This window comes from Rattus norvegicus, chromosome 1, assembly GCF_036323735.1.
Source record: "Rattus norvegicus strain BN/NHsdMcwi chromosome 1, GRCr8, whole genome shotgun sequence".
Taxonomy (NCBI): Eukaryota; Metazoa; Chordata; class Mammalia; order Rodentia; family Muridae; genus Rattus; species Rattus norvegicus.
This window is the reverse complement of record NC_086019.1, coordinates 88,779,524-88,801,384: the sequence shown is the minus strand read 5'-3', so window position 1 is coordinate 88,801,384 and position 21,861 is coordinate 88,779,524. Positions and strand designations below refer to the sequence as shown.

Sequence of the window (21,861 nt, the reverse complement as noted above, 5' to 3'; positions counted from 1 at the left end):
ACCCCTCCATAATAAACGAGGGGGGGAAGCCGCCTCAAAAGGTTGCTGCAACGCTTCCCTGGAGAATTTATTCCTGGTTTATTAACTTTTTGTGTATGTATGAGTGCTTTGCCCACATGTAAGTCTGTGTACCACATGTAAGTCTGTGTACCATGCCTGGTGCCCAAGGTCAGAAGAGCGCTGTATCCCCTAGAACTGCAGTTACAATGGTTGCGAGCCACCATGTGGATGCTGAGAACTGAATCCAGCAAGAAAGCAAGAGTTCTTACCTACCAGGCAGCCTCCCCAGCCCTCATTTTTTTTTCTTTTTTTTCGGAGCTGGGGACCGAACCCAGGGCCTTGCGTTTGCTAGGCAAGTGCTCTACCACTGAGCTAAATCCCCAACCCCTCCCAGCCCTCATTCTTAAGACAGCATCTCGCCTAAGCAGCATGCTTGCTCTGAAAACTCTATTTGAGCACACCAGAGGGCACGGTACCACAGGAGGGGAGTGGAACAGAACGGAGAGCGCCCCTGCACACTGCTTTGGAAGTGAACGGGTCACTTCCCCTCTGTGTTGTCCATAGACCCCCAGGCCTCAGATGCTTTCTGCTGAAAGTTCACCTTGCTAACGAAACATTCACTTTCAGGATCCCGTAGAATCTAACCCTCGGGAGTGACTACCCCAGGCTGAGCTTAGTGGAAACCACCAACCCTCACAGGACGTCAAGATGGCCATTCTTCAAAAGCTCAAACAAGTGGGACATCTGTTACTTTTTTGCTTCAGATAAATTTTTATTCCTTGTACCATGTTATATAGCACAACATGCATCTCGGAGAGATAACAAATAAACAACGGTATCAATAAATAGCTTAGTATCCCTTTTCAACTTCACACTATACATAAACACTTTCTCAAGGAGGTTCCAGAGTTTCTATGCTCTTGACATGTGTTTGATTTCCACTGGCCATTTGCCTTAGTTGTAGAAAATCTTCACATTTAACAGAAGTGTATAAAACAAGTAACAAACTACCAATCAGGGCAACTAGGCAGACTGACATGGTCAAATACCCTGATCCAACGTAAGGTCTAAGTTGAGTCACCACAGCACATCCGCCAGTCAACGGTTGACGTAAGTCTCTTAGGAAAGGCCATTGGTTTTCGAATTAGGTTCTCTGAGACTAGGATCTGAGTGCTTTCTTTCTTCAGGGAAAAGAACGAACGTTTAGTATGTATGTAGGAGTACACATAGGACGAGTTTGTTTTCTTTCTTTTTCTTTCTCTTTCTTTCAAGACAGTTTTGCTATGTAACACAGGCTGGCTTGAACAAGCCTCTTGACTCAGCCTCACTAGTCATGGGTTTTTAGCACAGGTTCACCTCCATGCTGGTCCAAGCTTAACCCTGCTTGTGGATTTCCTGACCCTTCCAGCTCATGGCCAGCATCCACAGCAATACTGTAGGGGGCTTTGAGGACAAGGGAGTCCATTCCTTGGCTCAGATGAGCTTGGTTTAGCAGACTAGGGCCCCGACAACTCAATGGCCACCTGTCACTCTAAGGCAGTGACTCCTATGTTGTCTCCTGATGGCACGGAATGACTAGTAAGGACAGCATAAGAGAAATCTTTGCGATAGAAAAGCAGCTCCTTTGAAGAGCAGTAGGGTACTCCGAAGTGAGCTTACGTTTGGCTATGACTGGAACCTGACTGGTTAAGCCTGCATAAATGAGGGATCGAATGGCTCACCTGCCTGAAGTGAGTAGGTATGAGGACTCTGCACGGGGGGATAAGGCGGGAGGTCGTGGCTTAGCCACCTAGTAGCATGAAGGAAAAGAGCCAGCAGGAGGAGAGCAAAGCTGCTGGCCAGCAGTTAACTTCCCTAAGTAAGAGCATTTAGAATGCACACCTCCTGAACGAAATCTACAGGGTGCCAGCTTTGCAACAGAGAAGCTGTGCTCTCAAGGACCAGGCCGAACTCACCAACAAGAGGGCTTCTGCACTAAGCTTGCAGTATTTGATCTAGCATTCAGTTTTTCTAAGTCTAGCTTCTGCCTTCTCTGTACACAGAGTGCTTTGGGAAACGATTTCTGACAGTTAAAGGTGGCCTTTTGAGATTGGCTTAGGGACGATGCCTGCAGTCATCCTAGTACGCGCCACTGCCAGGGTGTAACAGCTTTTCTTCTACAGGGACCTCTTATCCACATCTGCCAAACCGAAGGCCTTACTTACTCCTTTCTGTCACTGACACGGGGTGAGGAAAGGCCTGTGTGCATTCTTCTCACACTGACACTTCTGGTCAAGTGCATTCCTTCAGACGGAACTTCAGAGGATTGGACTGACAGGAGTCAACTCCAGCTCAGACTCTCAACTGGTCAGGACTTGCAGGACTCCTCGCTGTGAGTAGCCTGGTGCCTACTGCGCTTAGAACTGCTAATAAAGGCTTTGCCACACTGGCTGCATTTGTAGGGCTTTTCCCCAGTGTGGGTTCGCTGGTGGACGATAAGCCGGGCACTTAGGCTGAAGGTCTTCCCACACTGATTACACTCATAGGGCTTCTCTCCGGTGTGAGTCCTCTGATGCTGGGTAAAGCAGGAGCTCTGCCGGAATGTCTTCCCACACTGGCCACACTCGTAGGGCTTTTCCCCAGTGTGTGTCCTCTGGTGAACGACAAGAACGTAACTCTGACTGAAAGATTTCCCGCACTGCTTGCACTGATACGGCTTCTCTCCAGTATGAGTTCTCTGGTGCATGACAAGGTGTGAGCTGCGATTGAATGATTTCCCACACTCGTTACACTCGTAAGGCTTCTCTCCCGTGTGGGTTCTTTGATGAGACACCAGCTGGGAGCTCCAGCTGAATGATTTCCCACAGTAGTTACACTCGAAGGGTTTCTCTCCTGTGTGAGTCCTCTGATGGGCAACAAGCTTATAGCTTTGGCTGAAGGACTTGCCACAGTGACTGCACTCATAAGGTTTTTCTCCAGAGTGAATTTTCTGATGCGCGATGAGCTTGTAACTCTGGATGAATGACTTCCCACACTGGGTGCATTCGTACGGCTTCTCTCCTGTGTGGGTTCTTTGATGCGCAATGAGTTTGTAGCTCTGGCGGAACGACTTCCCACACTGGTTGCATTCATAAGGACGCTCGCCAGTGTGAGTTCTTTGATGCACCACGAGCACATACCTCTGGGTGAAAGACTTCCCACACAGATTGCACCTGTATGGTTTCTCTCCAGTATGAATCCTCTGATGAGAAACGACGTGTGAGCTCCGGGTGAAGAACTTCCCACACAGGTTGCATTTGTACGGCTTTTCCCCCGTATGGGTTCTTTGGTGAGCAATGAGATGGGAGCTCCAGCTGAAGGACTTGCCACAGTACTTACATTCAAAGCGTTTCTCCTCAGAGTAGTTTCTCAGGTTTTGGGGAAGAGACGGACTTGGGGCGGTTTTGCTACATTTATACTGGCCTTCTTTAATGAGAAGCTTCTGTTGCTCATTGAGGACTATGTTACGGTTCAAAACTTGCCCGCGCCCTTTAAAGCCAAAGCTTTTACCTTCCAAATGAACTTTTTGATTTAGATTTAGGGGCACACCTTGGCCAAAGGGTTGAACACGACCATTAAATTCACAGGCTTTCTTTCCTTTCGGGGTTCTTATACACTGAGTGGGATGAAGACTCTGAGGAACTTTCCCAGATTTGTCATCTTCAAAGAAATCCGCATTGTTGTTGATCTGTTGGTGACTATTTGCAACATCACCATGTAACTTTTTAACATGTGACGCTTGTTTATGAAAATGGTTTCTGAGAGGTATCATGGGGAATGAAGGCCGGCTGGTACTCAGGCAACTCCTGTCAAAGCCAGGATCCCCATAGACAGTCTCGGGAGGACCAGCACTACCCTGGGTCAAGACCCCCTCCTCTTGCTTGTCCTGTTGTTTCTCCAACTGCTCCTCACATGAAGAAAGCCAAGGATCATCTCTTGCCAACACCTCTGGCTTCGATCCATGGGATGGTTCTTCATCAAAGACGGTCTGCTTTGAGGTTGTTTCTTCTGTTCTGTGTACAGCTGTCGAATCTGGAAGACAGTTCAGCAAGACACCTGTATTAGTCACTTTTATCACACCATAACCAATGCCCAACAGTAACAAGCCTTCAGAAGGAAGACTGACTTTGGCATATGACTCAGAAGGTTCAGACTATAATTCCTTAGCCCCAGGGCCTTGTGCAGAACATCATGTCAAGGGGAGTGAGTGGAAAGGGTTCCTGTGATAGCTAGGAATCAGAGAATGATCAGAGTGCAGATATAACCTAAGGCACACCAACAAAACAGCCCCTTTCTTCAAACAACACCCTACATTATGGTTTCTAGAACCTTCCAAAACAGTGCCGCCTGCTGGAGAACATACATTTAACACATGAGCATGTGGGATATGCTTTATAGCCAGACCACAACAACATCCTTTGAAGTCCAGGCCCCAAGAAAGTTAGGGCTAGATAGAAGGATAAAGCTTACAAGGACTACAGAAACTGTTTTGACTTACGTACCTCTAACCTGGATGGAGAAATGAAAGAGAGGGCAGTGAGCTCAGAGTGCCACATCCCTGGCCAGGTGGTGGAGGCAGAGGCAGGCGGATCTCTATGAGTTTGAGGCCAGCCTAGTCTACAGAGTGAGTTCTAGGACAGCCAGGGCTACACAGAGACACCCTGTCTCAAAACAGAAAACGAAACAAAGAAACCAAGTGCCACAGCCCAAAGGTGAAACAGTCTTCAACTCAATCTATTTGCATCTTAATTTTATCTAAATAAACAAGACTTTAACAGTCATGGACTTACGTATCTCAAGATAAAGTCACCCGTGCAGGAGCGGGAGAGATGGCTCAGTGGTTAAGAGCACTGGCTGCTCTTTCAGAACATACACTAGGGAGCTCATATCTGTCTGTAACTCCAATTTCCAGGAGACACAACAGCCTCCTGCCTGGTGGCATCTGCATGTTTATGGTGCGCATTCTCAAGCCCACACATACACCCACAAGGTAAAAATAATAAATCTTTATGCAGAACCTATAAAGCCTCAAGCAAATTAACAAATAGGAATAAAGCAAAAAGTGCTAAAAACAAAAAAAGCCCCAAAAGAAGACATAAAGAACCTTCAATTTGTGTTAGTGCTGGACACATGTTCACCACAGCTGGTGGCTACACTTCTTAGAAAGCTCTGGAGGCCGGAAACTGACTAGCCAGTGTGCATCAACAAGTCATTAACACAGTACATTGTGACGCAGTAACTCAGGATGGGCAATGTCACCCCAGTTCTCCAAACTCCTGATGGGCTATGGACTCTGGATTCCTGTGACGTCTACCGAGATTAGTGCTTTGTACACGGCCTGCTTCTGAGTAACTGTTCGGTAATACTTTAGAGCCCATGTGGGAAAGTGGTCACCCACACAGTCTGTAAGACAGGGGACACACCAGAGGGTCTGCAAACAGATCTCACGTACATGTAATGGCTGTGTGTGTGGCTCTCGACTGGTGTAAGTGAGCTACTCACTGTGGGTACCGTGCAACACTGCATGATGAATGACAGTTGTCATGGCTTCTGGAACACCTACCTCTGTAGGGTGGACAATGAAACAGTGAAGACACAGACACAGTGGAGTCGGTGCTGGTGTGAGCTGGCTACATTCCAACAGAGAGGTGGGACAGTCACTAGACTCTCACTTAGAGTCCAGTCACCAAGTCCTCCTGCCCCCACTACCCGTGTCTTGAAGAGGAGCTAGAGCAGAGGGAGAAGGCTTTAGTGGGGCCTGGGCTTCTCTAAGTTTTCTCCATGCTGGGTATGTGGCTTTTTAAAGGTCCATTTGCCTCATGTCACCTCTGTTCCTACAGTAACCTAGTAAATGCACTCGTTGACCAAGCTTGGAAGTAAGTAAGTGTTGTGGGAGGACCATGGAGGGGACAGACATTTCTGTACGTCTCCCTCCGAAGTCCCATGAGAACTGGAAGATGCACTGATAAATTCTGTATGTCCCTTGCTTTAGGAAGGGACTGTGTAGTTGGTGCGCTGATGGAAGGAGAGACTGACTGGACTTTGGATATTTATGCTAGAGAAAGAAGAAAAATCACAGAGGTTGGTCCCAGGCTTTGGCCGTTGTTAGGATCTGTGAAGACTGAACAAGTGCAAACCCAACAAGTTATATTTTATATAAATTTGAGTTCCCAGGGTGGGGCAGGGTCACCTGTGTTAAAAACTCTGCAAGGCTGCAGAACAGACCGCAAGAGCATAGGAATGAATGCTTGGCCTGCCAGTGCTTCCAGATCTCCAAGTGCCACACTGTGCCTGCCCCGAACACCAAGTCCCCAGGCCTTCCAGTGCAGCCCAGCTGAAAGCTTCCCCGTGTTCCTCAGGGTCTCCCAGCTTTCCATCGTTGCCAGCAATCCCTCAACACTTCAAGGAGACACTTGCAGGAGTGCAGTGAGGGTAACTGGGAGGGTGCTGTGAGCTACAGAACACCTCCGAACCTTTCCAGGGGCTGCAGAAAGGACTGACATGCAGGACTGCCAGGTCCAGGTCTGGTCTGAGAATACCAGAATAAATTCTCTGGGCAGCATCTCCAAGAACATGGAGAAAGACTCCTGGGACACGACCAGGAAGCCAGTGCTGCAGGCTGACCTTTGACCCTCGTGCTGAGCACACAAAAGAAACAAAGGTTAAAAAAGTAAATCTGGAGTCGGCAGTGGCCTCTGAGCAGATCGGACTCTCCTTGTTCGCCCAGCTCGCTCAGCTCCTTCCAGCAGCCATGTCTGACAAACCCAATATGGCTGAGATCGAGACATTCAGCAAGTCGAAGCTGAGGAAGACAGAAACGCAAGAGAAAAATCCTCTGCCTTCAAAAGAAACCATTGGATAAGAGAAGCAAGCTGGCGAGTCGTAACGAGGCGAGCTCTGAGGCGAGCGCTGCTGACACGCACTGTACATTCCACAGGCGTTGCCTTTTTACTTTACTTTCCTTTGCTGTTTAACTTCATGCGGTGTGAAGAGGTTGGATCAAGTTTAAATGACTGTGCTGCCCCTTCCACATCAAAGAAGCATAACTGCTGACCAGGAAGGCCTCCCCCCCACCTCCGCCGCCCATCCGCTGGCCTGGCTGGCAGAGGGGGAAAAGAACTTGCATGTTAGTGAAGGAAAAGGCTGGGTGGGAGACGGTGGAATAGGGAGTAAAATAAAGACGGCCCACGATGTCCTGCGGGATATAAAACGCAGTTCAATCAGAGTGCCTTTTTTTTGTTGTTGTTGTTCAAACAATTTTAATTATTGGAATACACAATTTTTAATATGCAAATAAAGTTTTAAAACCTGAAAAAAAAAAAAAAAGTAAATCTGGCGGCTGAGCCCCACGACTTAACAGGAAAGGAAAGCGCTAGTCCTCAGCTCAGTACTCACCCCACAGGTCCCTTCCAGGGCCTGCCAGGGTCACAGGTCTCTCTGGGGTTCTCTGGGCCTTGCTCCAAGTGCTCTGTCCCTCCTCCGTGAGGTCCACAGTCACAATCTTGAAGTCTGTGCTCTCCTAGAACAGCACACACATTCCTGCTTAGCTGGGCACTGGCAGTTCTTCCTCAGTGCCCATGGGCTCTGACCACCAGGCAGTTATCCTTAGACCATCTACATCCAAAGCATGCCAACTAGGGTCAAAAGCCCTGCTGGGCTGCAGATGCTGGGCCTGCTTTTACCCCGGGAAGAGGAACATCAAACAAGAAGCATACAGAGTCTCTCTGACTTCCTTACTCACTCGGTGTACAGACTAAACTCAGACCCTCACACACGCTAGGCAAGCGCTTAGACACTGAGTGGTTACGAGCCTTTAAAAAGTTATTCAGGGGGGTTGGGGATTTAGCTCAGTGGTAGAGCGATTGCTTAGGAAGCGCAAGGCCCTGGGTTCGGTCCCCAGCTCCGAAAAAAAGAACCAAAAAAAAAAAAAAAAAAAAGTTATTCAGGGACTGCTGGGGACATGGTGCGACTGTCAAGATCACTTGTTGCTGTTGCAGAGGGCCAGGGTTCAATTCCCAACACACATACGGTGCCTCACAAACACCTGCAACTCTAGTTCCAGAGGATCCAGCAACCTCTTCTGACCTCTACGGGTAAGGGGTACACGTGTGCTGAACATACATTAAGACAAGACACTCGTATACATGAAATAATATAAATAATTGTATTTATTACTTTATGTGAGTAGATGTTTTGCCTGCATTCATTTATATGCACATGTGGGCAGTGCCAGCAGAGGCTGGAAGAGGCCATCAGACGCCCTGGCATTGGTTGAGGACTCTTGTGAGCTGCCATGCTAGGAGTTGAACCTGGGTTCTCCAGAGGAGCAGCAGTGTTCTGATTCACTGGGCCATCTCTGCAGCCCCCAGATTTTTACCATTTGTTACCGTCATGTGTCTGTGTGACAGAGGAGCAGGAGCCTGCGTGTGCCACAGGCTCGGGCGCTGACTCCTGCCTTTCCCCTGCTGACACAGAGCTTGCTAATCTGCCATGCTGGCTAACTGGTAACTTGGCAGCTTCCTGGAAAATCGCCTGGCCAGTGGATTACTGGGGCTGGTGACATGGATCAGAGGAGAGAGGCACTTGCCATGAAGTCTGACAACTTTGAGGCTTACAGAGGAGAAAGATAAATGACTCCAGGGAGTTTTCCTGTCCTCCAAGAAGTCTAACCTCCACAAACATGCTGTGGCCTGAATTTGTACACACACACACACACACACACACACACAGAGAACACAGGAGTCAGCATGTGTGTAATGAGGTCTCTCAGGACTCTAGTTCCCATACACACCAGTTTTCCTTGTTGATTAATGCAGGAGTTCACACAGGCTCTGCGTTGTGAGGCAAGCAGCCCACACGAAGTACACCCGAGACCCCAGCACACGCCCCCTTTTAGTTTGTTTGAGATGAGCTCTCACAAAGTCCAGGTTGGTTTCAAACCCATGGTGTAGCTGAGGCTGCCAAATGCTCTCACACCTGGTTTCGTGCAATGCTAGGGACTAACTAGAGGTCTTCCACACATGCTAGGGAAGCAGTCCATTGGCTGGCCAAACCCAAGCTCCATATTCGCTCCCTGTGGGTAAGAAAAACCCAGCTCTCAGAGGCTGAGGAGGCTGAGCAATCACCACACAAGCATGAGGAGCCGAGTTCAAACCCCAGCAGCCACAACGAAGCCAGGTGGACATGGTGGGCTGTAACCTAGCTCTTTGGAAGCTGAAAGAAGGATATCTCCAGGGCAGGACAGCTACCTGAGCTGGTTAAATTCAGCGAGACCCAGATAAGTAAGCAGTCTTACCGCAATAAATAAGGTGGAAATGGTGGTGAAAGATACCTCATGTAAACCTCTGGTCCCTAAATAAATGTGCATGTGCATATATGCACACACGCACGCACGAACCCATGTCTCTTTGCCTTGTAACCCCGAGGTCCACTAAGCTATACCTACTACTGCCCACCAAGGTCTGCATTTCATCTTCTGCCTCAGGCATTAGCAAAGTCTAGGTGTCAGGTAAATCCAGCCCAATGCCTGGTTTTCTAAGTATGGGTTTATTATAATTTAGCACGCCCAGTGGGTACTGTATTTTAGGTGACTGACTTATTTCTATATAGCAGCAGAGCACAACTAGCAAGGAGACTGTATAAACCACAACCCCAAAACGCTTACTCACTGACACAGAAACAGAACAAAATAAAGAAACATTCCTGTTCTGCTTGGTTTTGGAGGATAAGGAGGATGAGGATGTCCTATGTGAAATTCACTAGTGTGAGACAGAGGAAACTTCTTTAAAGGTAGATGAAAGAAGGGAGATATGTCTTTCTACTTGGTGGTAGAGCCCCTACCTAGAATCCCCAGTGAGGGGCTGGGGGCGTGGCTCAGTGGTAGAGGCCCTGCCTAGAATCCCCCAGTAAGGGGCTGGGGGCGTGGCTCAGTGGTAGAGCCCCTGCCTAGAATCCCCCAGGGAGGGGCTGGGGGCGTGGCTCAGTGGTAGAGGCCCTGCCTAGAATCCCCCAGTGAGGGGGTTGGGGGCGTGGCTTGGGGGTTAGAGCACTCATCTTGCACACAAGCATCCTATGTGAAGTCCCTGGCACCAACAATTATGATTGAAGTTGTCACCAATGTTCATGGACTGACTGCTTTAAACAGGACAGAAGCTCTAACAAGCCTTAGAGCTGGTCTCTAACAAGTGAGGCAGAAGCTAAAATGGATGGGGATTTCGATCCATAAGGAAGTGCCCAAAACAGTAAATACCAAGTAACTGAATGTCTTTGCCACTAACAGTTCTGACCCGACATTTGCGGACCCGGATTTTGGAGGCTGTGGTCCGTGAGCAGGACACAGGAGTTGAAGCACAGGAAACTGCATGAACGTGCTGCCATCTGGGCATTCTTCTCAGGCCCATCAATTTCACCAGAATTGCAAAGGTGTTTTAGTGATTAGCCTAAAACTGGATGCAGAAATGCAAGCTACTAGCTGCCAGCTGGGCTGAACACTGGTCTGGAAGGGTCTTTAAATCTCTAAATCCATGCTTTGCTATACTAACTATTCACCCCTGCTGTCTAATAGACGCGTAGATATCAGGTAAGGGCCTCGGGTTGGTTTAGCAGGTAAAGATGCTCGCTGTCAGCTTGCCAAGATGACAAACGCGTTCATTTTGGCATTCAGAAAATAGCGAGTTTGAGGTTCTGGTCAGTCAGGGATCATAAAGACACCATGTCTTTTTTTTTTTTTTAAAGGAGGGGGCTGGAAAGGTGGCTCAGTGGTTCTTGCAGAGGACCCAGGTTCAATTCCCAGCACCCACATGGCAGCTCGCACTGTCGGTAACTCCATCTTCGGCAGCCCTCACACAGACACACATGCAGGAAAACACCCATTCACACTGAATGAAAAGATATCATTTTTTTTTTTTTAAAAAAGGATACTTACTATAAAGCTTTACACCCTGAATTTGTTCCCTGAATTCCATATGATAAAAAGTGAAAACCGACTCTTAAAAAAAATTATCCTCAAGGGCTGGAGAGATGGCTCAGCGGTTAAGAGCACTGACTGCTCTTCCAGAGGTCCTGAGTTCAATTCCCAGCAACCACATGGTGGCTCACAACCATCTGTAATGGGATCTGATGCCCTCTTCTGGTGTGTCTGAGGACAGCTACAGTGTACTTATATATAATAAATAAATCTTTAAAAAAAATTACCCTCAGGCATTGAGAGTTCTACATCTTCATGCCAAGGAAGCCAAGGAACAGACTGTCTTCCAAGTACTTAGAGGAGGGTCTCAAAGCCACAGTAATGCACTTCCTCCAACAAGGCCACACCCACTCCAACAAGGCCACACCTCCTAATAGTGCCACTCATGGGCTGAGCATATTCAGACCACGACCTGTGGGGTTGCACCTGAGCCCTCTGAACATCAACAAACACTTCGCCCACTTCCACCCACTCACCGCTCACTTCCGCCCCCTCTGGTTCCCTTCAGTGTGCTTCCACCACTCACCACCATGCACATCTCCAGGTGAAAGGTGGGCCTTGTCCAACTCACCTGAGGCAAGATGTCCAGTGACCCAGCATCTTCTCCCTCCACTTCGATGATCATCTCTTGGGGTAGAACAAAGTTCTGAGAAGCCAAACACATGAGACAAAGGGAACCCATCAGAGAACAAAGCCAACGCTGGAACCCCCATGATGTGTCTGTAGGATCTGACTTGCACATGCAACTGCCAGTCTCTGCTCCCCTCCACATAAGCTCAAGGAAACCTGTGGAGAGAGAAGGGGCCTCCCAAGGATCGAGGCCTCACACACAGCACAAGACCGCTGTGAGCGCTTCAGCATGGCCCTGCTTGTCAGCTGAAGGTGGCTGAGTGAAGCCAGGATACACGTGGATAAAAGAACTCACCTGGCCTGGCCTGCCCCCTGGGCCCTGCCTAAACCCCTGCACCGCTGAGTAGAACGCAAACAACTCAGTCTCTAGCAAGACCCACGCCAGAAGCAATTCAGAGTGACTAAGAAATTAACCTCACACTAAGTCAGACATGGTGGTGCACGACCGTCACCGTAGCACTTGGGAGGCAGGAGGACCACGAAGTTCAAGGGTAGACTCATCAACATAGCTTCTTACAGGCCAGCCTCCCGGACAGCTCCTACAGAGGAGATGTCCCTGTGCTTCAGAGTCCTTACTGGCCACTCATGAGGACTAGAGCTTGGATCCCAGCACCCATGTCACCACCCAGGCTGTCCTGCCAAAGTCTGCAACCTGCTGAGCTGGACAGAGACAGGAGAATGGCTGGGCCTCTGTCTCCCAATCTAGCCGACAGAATGCAAGCCCCAGGTTCAGGGAAAACACTGTTTTCAAGGAATGTGAAGAATAAGAAGCACACACACCTGTACACATAAAGTCAGACACAATACAGACACAAGAACTATCAAAAAGTACCAATAAAGCAACGAGTGATGTATCTATGGCTGCAGCTGGAGCGATGGCTCGGCAGCCAGAGGATTGGCAGTTGAGACTCTAGGCGGCTTCTTTAGGTACCTCGTAGCCATTGTACATGATTCTGCCCTAACTACAGGGGACTTGGGAGGTGCTAGGGCACACAGGCTGAGAAGGTTAAGTAATGGGGCTCCTTGTACTCAGCTACAGGGAAGCCATGGTCCCAGGCTCAGCTCTGAGAGAACCGTACCTTGTTGTATGAGGAGAGGAGATGATTACTTCCCAGAGAGAATATTCTGTAAAACTAGACTTCCATTCAGCTATTGTTTCATGGTTTCTGTTTGCTTGTTCTCTCTCAACCTCTGGGTGGTTTAGGGACACCCAGCTTCCAAGGCACCCTCTGGGCAATCCCCCTGCTTGGTATAACAGAGCACATTACCACAGGCTATCTGACAAAACCACATGACAGCCCGACGGGTTGGGTCTCCAGCACTCGTGCAAGCCTGAGTGTTAGCAAACATACAGCAGCACACCTATCCCTCCCTTTGCCCAGGACCCCCCGCCACTCGAGCTCCGGCTGACTGCAGAGCCACCTGCCCCCGACAGCACAGACCCCCTCTTCTCCTCCTCTTCCCTCTTCTCCTGAATTTTTTTTAAATAAAGATTTGTCTATTTACTATATATGAGCACACTGTGGCTATCTTCAGACACACAAGCCGAGGGCATCAGATCTCATTACAGATGGTTGTGAGCCACCATGTGGTTGCTGGGATTTGAACTCAGGACCTCTGGAAGAGCAGTCAGTGCTCTTAACCTCTGAGCCATCTCCCCAGCCCTCTTTTCCTGTCTTTACTGGACTCTTTCTATTCCAGTGCAATGACTGCCTTCCTGTTACATCCACCACCACACTCCATCATGGATTCTATGCTATGAGGGTATGTGACTGGGGGACCACAAGATGGCTCCGTGGATGAGGACACCTGCTGCCAAGCTTGTCAACCTGAGAGAACTGACTCTACAAAGTTGCCCTGACCTCCGTATGTGCTCGGTGACACGTATGTGCACACGGGTGCATGCTCAAACATGCACGAAAATATAAATGTGGTTTTCTTGAGCCACAGATATAGAATCAATTGCTAATGACAGCAGAAGATTTACCTGTGACCTGGGCTCAGCCATGAGGGTTTCTCTTTCCAATCAGTTTGTGGCTGTTATAAAGGAACTACAACTAAGTGTTAAAGGGAACAGAAAGTCCCACAAGTTAGTAGGCTGAACATAAAAAAAAAAAAAAAAAAAAAAGTCCTTAGTTCTGAAAGTCCCTGAAAAATCCTGTATACTGATTTCTACTGTGAGTTCCAAGGCCATCGCGCTGTCCTCCAGTTGTGGTCATGAGCATCTTGAAGTCAGCAAAGGGAGAGATGGACCACAGACCAGAGCCAAAGCACTGTCATTGACCAGATTCTAAATATTCAGTCAGTCATCTCTGAGCCTTGATGTTTTCTTTCATTTCTGTCTCCTACAGGCTTTTATTATTAAATATATATTTATCTGATTTACTGGTTTGAATCATATGTCTAAGTACTGATTCTTACAGAGATGATGGTACCAACTGGTCAGCCCTGAAAACATACATACAAGTAACATTATGCAAACCCAGCAGGTTACATTTAGAAATACACACACACACACACACACACACACACAAAACAATGGGGAAAAAGGCCATAGATCTGCAAGAATGAAGAGAGGAATACGGGAGGCTTTGGAGGGAGGTGGAGGAAGGGGAAACAATGTAATTATATTACTATCTCACAATTAACAGAAACGATACAAAAGGAAACTGCTCCTTTCCCTTCATATCATCCTTGTCCTACTATTGCGCCTTCCTTAGAGGGCACGATGGGAAGGAGGGTCAAGTGGAGAGATGACTGGGAAGGTAGGAAAGAGAAGAAGGGGCAGGAATGATATTCAAAAAATATTTGAAAAAGCCCCCTGTAGGCCTAATCTCTGTCAGCTTCCTAAATCCGCTGTGCATGCGTGTGCACACATACGAACTTAATCCTGGAAGCCATCGCTTCCCTAAGAAGCCTCCCTCCGGCAGCTGGCTGTCCTGGAGACTTCCGAAGAGATTCCAGGGTCTTGCCATTGCTCTTGTTTGTTTCTTTGTGAAGTCGGGGTTTCTCTGTGTAACCCTGGCTGTCCTGGAACTCACTCTGTAGATGAGGCAGGCTTTGAACTCAGAGATCTGTGACTATAGGTATGCACCTCCATGCCTAGCTGCCACTGCTCTTCACTGCCCACTAGAACTTGCTGAAGTCACCATATACTTTGTCCCCAGGGCATGGAAAAAGCAAGTTACTGACCAGAAGTTTCTTCCCAATGGCTGGCTTCCTTAGTACTTTGTATTACACTGGCTAATGTGGCCAAACAACCACCAAAGACCATTAACAGTTCACCCAGTTGTGAACCCAGTAAGCTACGATAATGGCTAAGACAAGCCCACAAGTATAACAATGGCCTGGATATTACGGGCTAACCAATCACTTTGCATTGGAGTTAGGAGAAAATGCATGCCTGGTACTGTAAATGTGCCTAAAAGCCTGTGCTTGTGGGACCCACGTGCTCTAGAGGTGAACCTGCTACTATTATTTTTGTTGAATGAGCATTGTAACAAACTACATTCTAATTCTATTTCTTTTTTTTTTCTTTTCTTTTCTTTTTTTTTTTTTTCAGGAGCTGGGGACCAAACTCTAATTCTATTTCTAAATCTATTTCTATGCCATAGATTAGTACAGTTCTCAGACCTCAACAAAGGTTTTTGGTTATGTTTTGTTTTTGGGGTGGTTTGCTTTGTTTTGTTTTGTTTTGTTTTGTTTTGTTTTGTTTTGTTTGCACAGTGGTGAGGGGTTGACACAGAAAGCCACAACTGATCAATGTACACAGAACAGGTCTGTGGAATGCTCAGCCACAAATAAGGCTTAGCTGTAACGGCCCCTCCTGTCCTGTCTCAGGGACCGTGATGGAAAGGACTGAAGGACTTTAAGAGCTACAGATCAATGAGAACAGGAACAAACACTGTCTTCTGGCCAAGACAGACTGCACTCAGGATGAGACCCATAGACCATCAAGCCACCCAATATCCTACCCTGGTGGGCAGGCGGGTGGGGCATGGCTCACAAGGAGCCACTTCTGCCTGAGGAACTACTGACAATAGGTATCTCCTGGGGGAGGGGAACTTAGTTTTCTTCAAAGACGGAGCTTACCATAGGTTACCCCAATATTCCAGCGGATGCTGTGATGCTGGACCTAGGAGGAGTTAAGGGAACAGTGGGAGGCGAATACGGTCAAAATGTGTTATGTGTGTGTGTATAAGGCTCTCAGAGAATTAAAACACTGTACTAAAAACAGAAGAAAACGGGATTTCAACAGATGCATAGGAAACAGAGACTCAAACGGAGGGGGCAAGGAACTTGAAGGTGACATAGGTGTGGAGGAAAGAGGAAAAGCTGAGAAAGTCAACAGGGTAGAGACAGTTGTTCGGCTGCACAGCTAGTGATAGGTCAGCACTCAGAGCCTTTTGTGTTGACAATTTTTAGACTTATGTCTGTATGAATTTTTTTTCTTGTCATCATGTCCAAAAGGAATTTGAAATTGTTACTGAACTGTTTTAACAGTAAGTGGCTTGGGAATTAGAGCCTAGTTTCTTATGAGCCAATCGGCCAAAGCCTATGGAGATCTTAGCCGTCAGTCAGAGGATTCCAAAGTCCTGCCTATTGTGTGGTAACACTGTTACCAGGCAAAAGACTGTCAGACTGAGGATAGCTCCCATCATATCGTCAAAGCACTGCCACATGAGTTACCTAAAGGATTTAATATGGCTTTCGTATAATTTCAAGTGAGGTCTTTAAATTGGGTAGCATATTTAATTCCAAATGAAATATTGGGTCTTTGTATTCTCCTCAGTATTGGGAAGCACAAAAACCCACCCTTTTCTTGCTGCTCTTGGAGAGGACCCTAGTTTAGTCCTCCATACCCACAAGAGGTAGCTCACTGCCTCCTATAACTCCGGCTCCAGGGGATTTGATACCCTGTTTTGGTTCTGTGGGCACCAATACACATGTGGAATATAGTCACACAGAGACACATAAAAGTAAACGTTAAAAAATAAATAAATACCAGCTGGAGAAATAGTTGAGCAGGCAAGAGCACTGGCTGCTCTTCCAGAGGACCTGGGTTCGATCCCCTGCACCTACGTGGATGGTAGTTCACAACCGTCTATAACCCCAGTTCCAGGGGATCCAATGCCCTCTTCTGGCCTCCTTGGGTACCAGGCAAGCATAGAGTGTATAGATATACACATAAGCAAAACATCCATACACATCAAGTTTAAAAATCAGTAAATAAAAATAATCTCTCAACTTTAAAAGTTAGAGGGCTAGAGAGAGAGAGAGAGAGAGAGAGAGAGAGATCAAGGGTTAAGAGTTCAGATCCTAGAAGTGAGGTAACAAGCCAGATGTTCCATGCATAACTGTAACCCCAGCTCAGAGGAACAGAGAGCAGAGAATCACTAGAACCTACTGGCTTCCAGCCTATCTGGGGAAATGCTAGCCTTTGGTGTGTGACAGACTCTTCCTGGGGAGATGAAACATACATGTGTCTACTCATGCCAGAAAGGAAACCATGTATACCAATCCTGGGTTCTCTAAGAGAACAGGCTGAGCAAGCTGTGGGAAGTGAGCCAGTAAGCAGCACCTTCCATGGCTTCTGCATCAGTTCCTGCCTACAGGTTCTTGTCCTGCTGGCACTCCAGTCCTAATTTACTCTGGCGATTAACAGCCAAATAGAACCTTTCCTCCGCAAATTACTTTTTGGTCATGGTGTTTTGTTATAGCAACAGAAATCCTAAGACGGGGTTCCTAGCAGGAGCAGGGATGAGGGTTCCTAGCAGGAGCAGCTACATCCCCAGAGCTCATGCACAGCCAGCAGGTAGTTCAACAAGCCCGAGGGGCTCCTCTGTAGTTTGCCTCCAGTTTCCTCTGTGACCGTTGGGTTTTTGCTTTCATTATCTCAGGGAAGGAGCCCTCCTGGCTTTCCACTTTATCAGCTCTATGACATTTTATTTACCCTTTACCCTCTACCCCTAACCCAGAGGGAACACTTCAATCAGAAGAAATTGCTCTAAAATCTCAGAAAGGCCATCTCTCACCATAGTACGTAAAGAGTAACAGAGACCATCACCTGGTGCCTTCTTCTGGCCTCTGCACAGGCACATACCCCTGTAGACACATGTGTATACATGCACAGACACATGCTGGCTAATCTTTTAAGAAGCCTGCCACCCATGAGGGACCAAATCCCTTAAATACTGCAAAGAGATTTGCAAGGTGCAGGCTGTGGGGACAGGCAGGAAAGAGCTGGGGCTACCCGGGGAAGGGTGGCTTCACTCACCTCCACACAGGCCTGCAGGGTCTCCGGGGACTCATCATCTTGCTGCTCCATGGTCCCCTCCGGGTGTGGCGTGGTGCCAAGCTGCACAAACAAAAGAAGCTCTGTACAGCCTGCACTGCCGCCCGCTCTCCAGCCCAGCCTGCCCTTGGCAGTTAATGCCCCAACTGGACACTAACCAAGAATCCCTGAGGTCCTCCTCCAGGCCACATCTTTGCAGCTCCAATTTGTTCCTCCATTCCCACCACCCTGTAAGCCCACCTCATGCTCAAAACATGACCATCTGCCCAGTACCAAACCGTGTAGCTCCAATCAAGACTCACTGGGTGCTGGGAACCCCACAAATACCCAGCACTCAAAAAACCCCTTAGTATTACGTGCTTTACTGCCTTGCGTGTGCAACTTCAAGACAACCCCTCTACCCAGGGCTAGGAAACTATAGCCACTGACCAAACAGAGGAAATTCAGGACACAGCCCCAGCCTTCCCAGACAGTTACTTTACCAAGAACACTGCCCTTTTATCAGCAAACATCCAGAGTCTCCACCTTCCTATCCAAGCAGTCAGAGACAGGACAGACCCTCCTTCCACCATCCAGCCAGAATCTGTCCCAGATTCTTACCCAAACCCTCAGGCCCTGAATTTGTAACTCGAACCTGACTCCTCCATCAGTCTGGAGGGCTTTTGGACCTAGAGCCGCAATGGTCTATGCAGGACTGAGGACCTCTGGCTGCTCTTATAGGCTTGTGCCACCACACCAGATATATGAAGTGCCAGAGATGGAACCTGGGGCTTCGTTCATGCTAGGCAAGCACTTAACCAGCTGAGTTACACCCCAGCTCCAGGCAGATTCTTATAGGAATCTGTATGCCCCTGTGTTTCTAAGCCACAGCTGCCACAGTGGTCCTGTGGTCACCAGTTCTGCATGTCTGCAGAGCTGCAATTAAAATACAACATCACCTGAGTCTGAGCATGTAGCTCCTGAACCAGTCCTAGGTCCTCAACACTCGGCTCCCTAGGTGTCCTCAAGCCTGGGTTAGAGCCACTCCCAAGGGACCGGAACCCTTCCCTGTGTTCCACCCTTCCTATAAACCTACGCATTCTCTTGCTTCAAGACAGAAGAGGCCAGCAATACCTACTCTGTAAAGATGCTTATAGCATCTGCCTCCTCCCAGCTACTTGTCCATCAGAAGGCAGCTAAGGTGGGGGAGTCCTCTGAGGGGTAGATTCCTTACCTCCAAGCTGGAGTCTCTACCCAACTTGAACATGTTCAGGTTTCCCAGTTCCAGATCCTCTACTCTAATAACACTGGCACGCACGGGGGCCTTCTGCCTAGAATCCTCTGCTAGGCCCTTGCACCCTCAAGCTGGTACTTGACTGTCTAAAGGACTGATTAACTGAAGCTATACTGCCTCTCCTGGGACAAGAATCAGGAACTCCAGACTGCTCTCGTGTGTACCCATTTCTTCCAAGTTGAAATGGTCCCTTCTAGAGGGAGAAGGGAGGCTCCTAAGACTCAGGAAGTAAAACTTAAAAATCTCAGAAGCTGAAACTTTAACACGCACACACACACACACACACACACACACACACACACACACACACACACACAAAATAGCAAAGGCTGGGGAGGAGGTACCCTGCCCACATAGGCTGCCTTTGAGGCTTGCAGGCACCTCCAGGGGCAGCTTCCCTGAGTCATCACTCCTGTGGGCTTTTCAGTGATGTAGCTGAGTCATACATGCTCCTGTAAGAAACCCTTCTCGCCTACTTCTGTAGGAAACAACAATAAGCCACTCACTGGGCTAAACTGGGCCACTGCTCTGCTTGGCTGTCATGTCTGATCTGGGAACAGAAGCCACATACATCTCCAACAAACAGGACATCCTTGGGTTTGCCAGAACAGTGTCTGTCCCGAGGACTGGAACCACCTCTTCAGAATGTTGGTTCCAACACAAATGCTTGCTCAAGAGTACAGTGTGGGCTTAGATTTAGTACAGAAACAGTGACATGGTTCCTCTCTTTGGGAAAAAGAAATCTGGGCACTGGAAGGCTCTCCACTGAGTAGGCATGGGAGGAGGGGATTTCTAGGTACTTCAGTACAGACACACGGAAACTGCTCAGGTCACACCCACCTCTGCATCTACCCTCAGGGTCCCTCCCTACCTTCAGAGTGGATTTAGCTTACGCACCTAGGGCCATCAGACTCCCAGTTATTAGGAGCTTTAAGTGACATACCCAGTAATGGACTCAGTAGACTAAATGGGCCCATTCTCCCCGAATCAAGGTGACACATCCCCTTTAGGAAATGCAAGACATTCTCTTACTCCTGAAATAGCAAACAAGAGGCTGCCTGACTACAGGCAGGGACAACTCATCAACTACGTGGTTACAAAGCTCCCTCCTTCCTCCAAACCAGTAAGAGAACCCTACTGTGCCAAGTAGACCTGAACTCTCCTCACCTTAAAGGCCTCACCACGTTGTCTCTTCGTGGCGATAACACTTCTTCTAAAACTCTTTTGTCCAAAACGCAAGGCACTTTAGTGTCCCCTGGGGCCTTTCAATTATCTCCCCAATAACTATGCCTGAGCCCTGTCTTCCATTCTTCTGGACATCCTCGGTCCCTAACAAGTCCCACCACACAGCCAATCATCCGCACATGCGTACAACGGTGACCTCTTCACAGCCCTCCGCGACAGAGTCCTGGACTGAGACAGGAACCCCAGCCACTGACACTAACGCGTCCAGATTCCCGCCTAGACCCTGCGCATGCGCATATCGAGCACTGTGAACGTCCCTCCGCTATCACCAACCTGCAGGTCCGAGAGCCCTTGGTGTGGGCTGGGGCGGGTCTGAGCCGCTGACGACTCAACGTCAGAACGAAATGGGGCTCACCGCTTCCTGCCCCGATCCTGAAGCACATCCGACATGATTCGAGTGGCCGGGGTCTGGCCTCCACTTCGAGTCAGCATCCGCTAGGTCGCTCCGTGCAGACTGAGCCCAGCCACAAAGCCGGGCCACTGAAGGCGCCTTCACACACATACACACACACACACACACGCACGCACACACACATACACACACACACTCACACATACACACACACACACACACACACACACACAAATGGCTGCGCTGCCGGCTAAACCCGGAAGTAGGTGGTATCAGCTCAATGTAACTACAATTCCCAGAAATCTCAGCGGCACGCGCAGCCGCCGTCAGAGACTCAGCGCCAAGGGGCGAGACCTCGAACTAGAGTGAGGCTGCGCAATCCATCCCAGTGCTTTCAAGGGTGGTGGCCAATGGGAAAGTCCTCCTATAAACCAAGATTGAAGCTGGCTCTGACACTACCAAGTCTGGAAGACTAGCGATGTCCCAGTTGTACAGTTCAAAAAGTTCTAACCGAGCGGGCAGAATGGCTCAGAAGATAAAGGCGCTTTGCCGCCAATCATGATGACACGAGTTGGAATCCCAGAACCCAGTAAATAAATAAAGCTAATCCACCACCACCAAAACACACAGTGTATAACTCTGGCTGGCCTGGAACTTACAGAGAGCCACCTGCCTCTGCTTCACAAATGCTGGGATTTGATGAGCTACCACACCCATCTTATCAATGAAATCTTTTAAAAAACTGATTTTTGTATTTAATAGTTGTCAGTGTTAGGTCTCAAAGAAACCCGGGACAAATGGCTAAGGGGCCTGTTAACATATCCAAGTAGATGCTGGCTAACTCTCCCAGGGTCCCACCCTCTACCCTGTATCTCTCCATCCCAGAGGTTGGGTTCCCTCTTCCCTTTCCTCAGCTTTTCAATATAAACATCCATTTTGGCTACAAGGTCTCTTGGTTCCCACACTTTTGGTCTCTACATCTTTGACTCCTCTCTTTGCTCCGTTTAATGAGCATAATAAAATATGCCTTTTAGACATGTAAAAAAAAGTTAGCTTAGGATCCCAGCTCCATCCAAGGCTGT

The 21,861-nt window shown here is 48.4% G+C and overlaps 2 protein-coding genes across 4 annotated transcripts; one reads left to right on the top strand and one right to left on the bottom strand.

Moving 5' to 3' along the window:
- Nucleotides 1-747: 747 nt before the first annotated feature.
- Nucleotides 748-21,043, bottom strand: Zfp180 (zinc finger protein 180). Of its 3 annotated transcripts, none has more exons than NM_001271280.1 (5): nucleotides 20,701-21,043; nucleotides 17,892-17,972; nucleotides 11,556-11,630; nucleotides 7,414-7,537; nucleotides 748-4,050 (listed from the first exon to the last, which is right to left on the bottom strand). In NM_001271280.1, the coding sequence occupies exons 2-5, from the start codon at nucleotides 17,940-17,942 to the stop codon at nucleotides 2,348-2,350; spliced, it is 1,953 nt and encodes a 650-aa protein (NP_001258209.1). In that variant the 5' UTR covers nucleotides 17,943-17,972; nucleotides 20,701-21,043; the 3' UTR covers nucleotides 748-2,347. The 3 variants fall into 3 exon arrangements, with proteins under 3 accessions (NP_001258209.1, NP_653358.2, XP_006228449.1); NM_144757.3 differs by having other exon boundaries at nucleotides 20,783-21,043; XM_006228387.5 differs by lacking the exon at nucleotides 20,701-21,043 and adding an exon at nucleotides 20,350-20,662 and having other exon boundaries at nucleotides 752-4,050.
- Nucleotides 6,770-6,880, top strand: LOC120096885 (thymosin beta-4-like). Its single transcript, XM_039093455.1, has one exon. The coding sequence runs from the start codon at nucleotides 6,770-6,772 to the stop codon at nucleotides 6,878-6,880; it is 111 nt and encodes a 36-aa protein (XP_038949383.1).
- Nucleotides 21,044-21,861: the final 818 nt, after the last annotated feature.

What these genes read in the sequence shown, in the direction of transcription:
- LOC120096885 (XM_039093455.1), top strand. Translation starts at nt 6,770, where the DNA reads ATGTCTGACAAACCCAATATGGCTGAGATCGAGACATTCAGCAAGTCG.
- Zfp180 (NM_144757.3), bottom strand. Translation starts at nt 20,983, where the DNA reads ATGTGTGAGTGTGTGTGTGTATGTGTGTGTGCGTGCGTGTGTGTGTGT. An exon ending in CCCTGCAGGCCTGTGTGGAG is followed by an intron (nt 11,631 to 17,891) that starts GTGAGTGAAGCC and finishes TTGGCTTCTCAG; the next exon opens with AACTTTGTTCTACCCCAAGA. An exon ending in CACTGGACATCTTGCCTCAG is followed by an intron (nt 7,538 to 11,555) that starts GTGAGTTGGACA and finishes GTGCTGTTCTAG; the next exon opens with GAGAGCACAGACTTCAAGAT.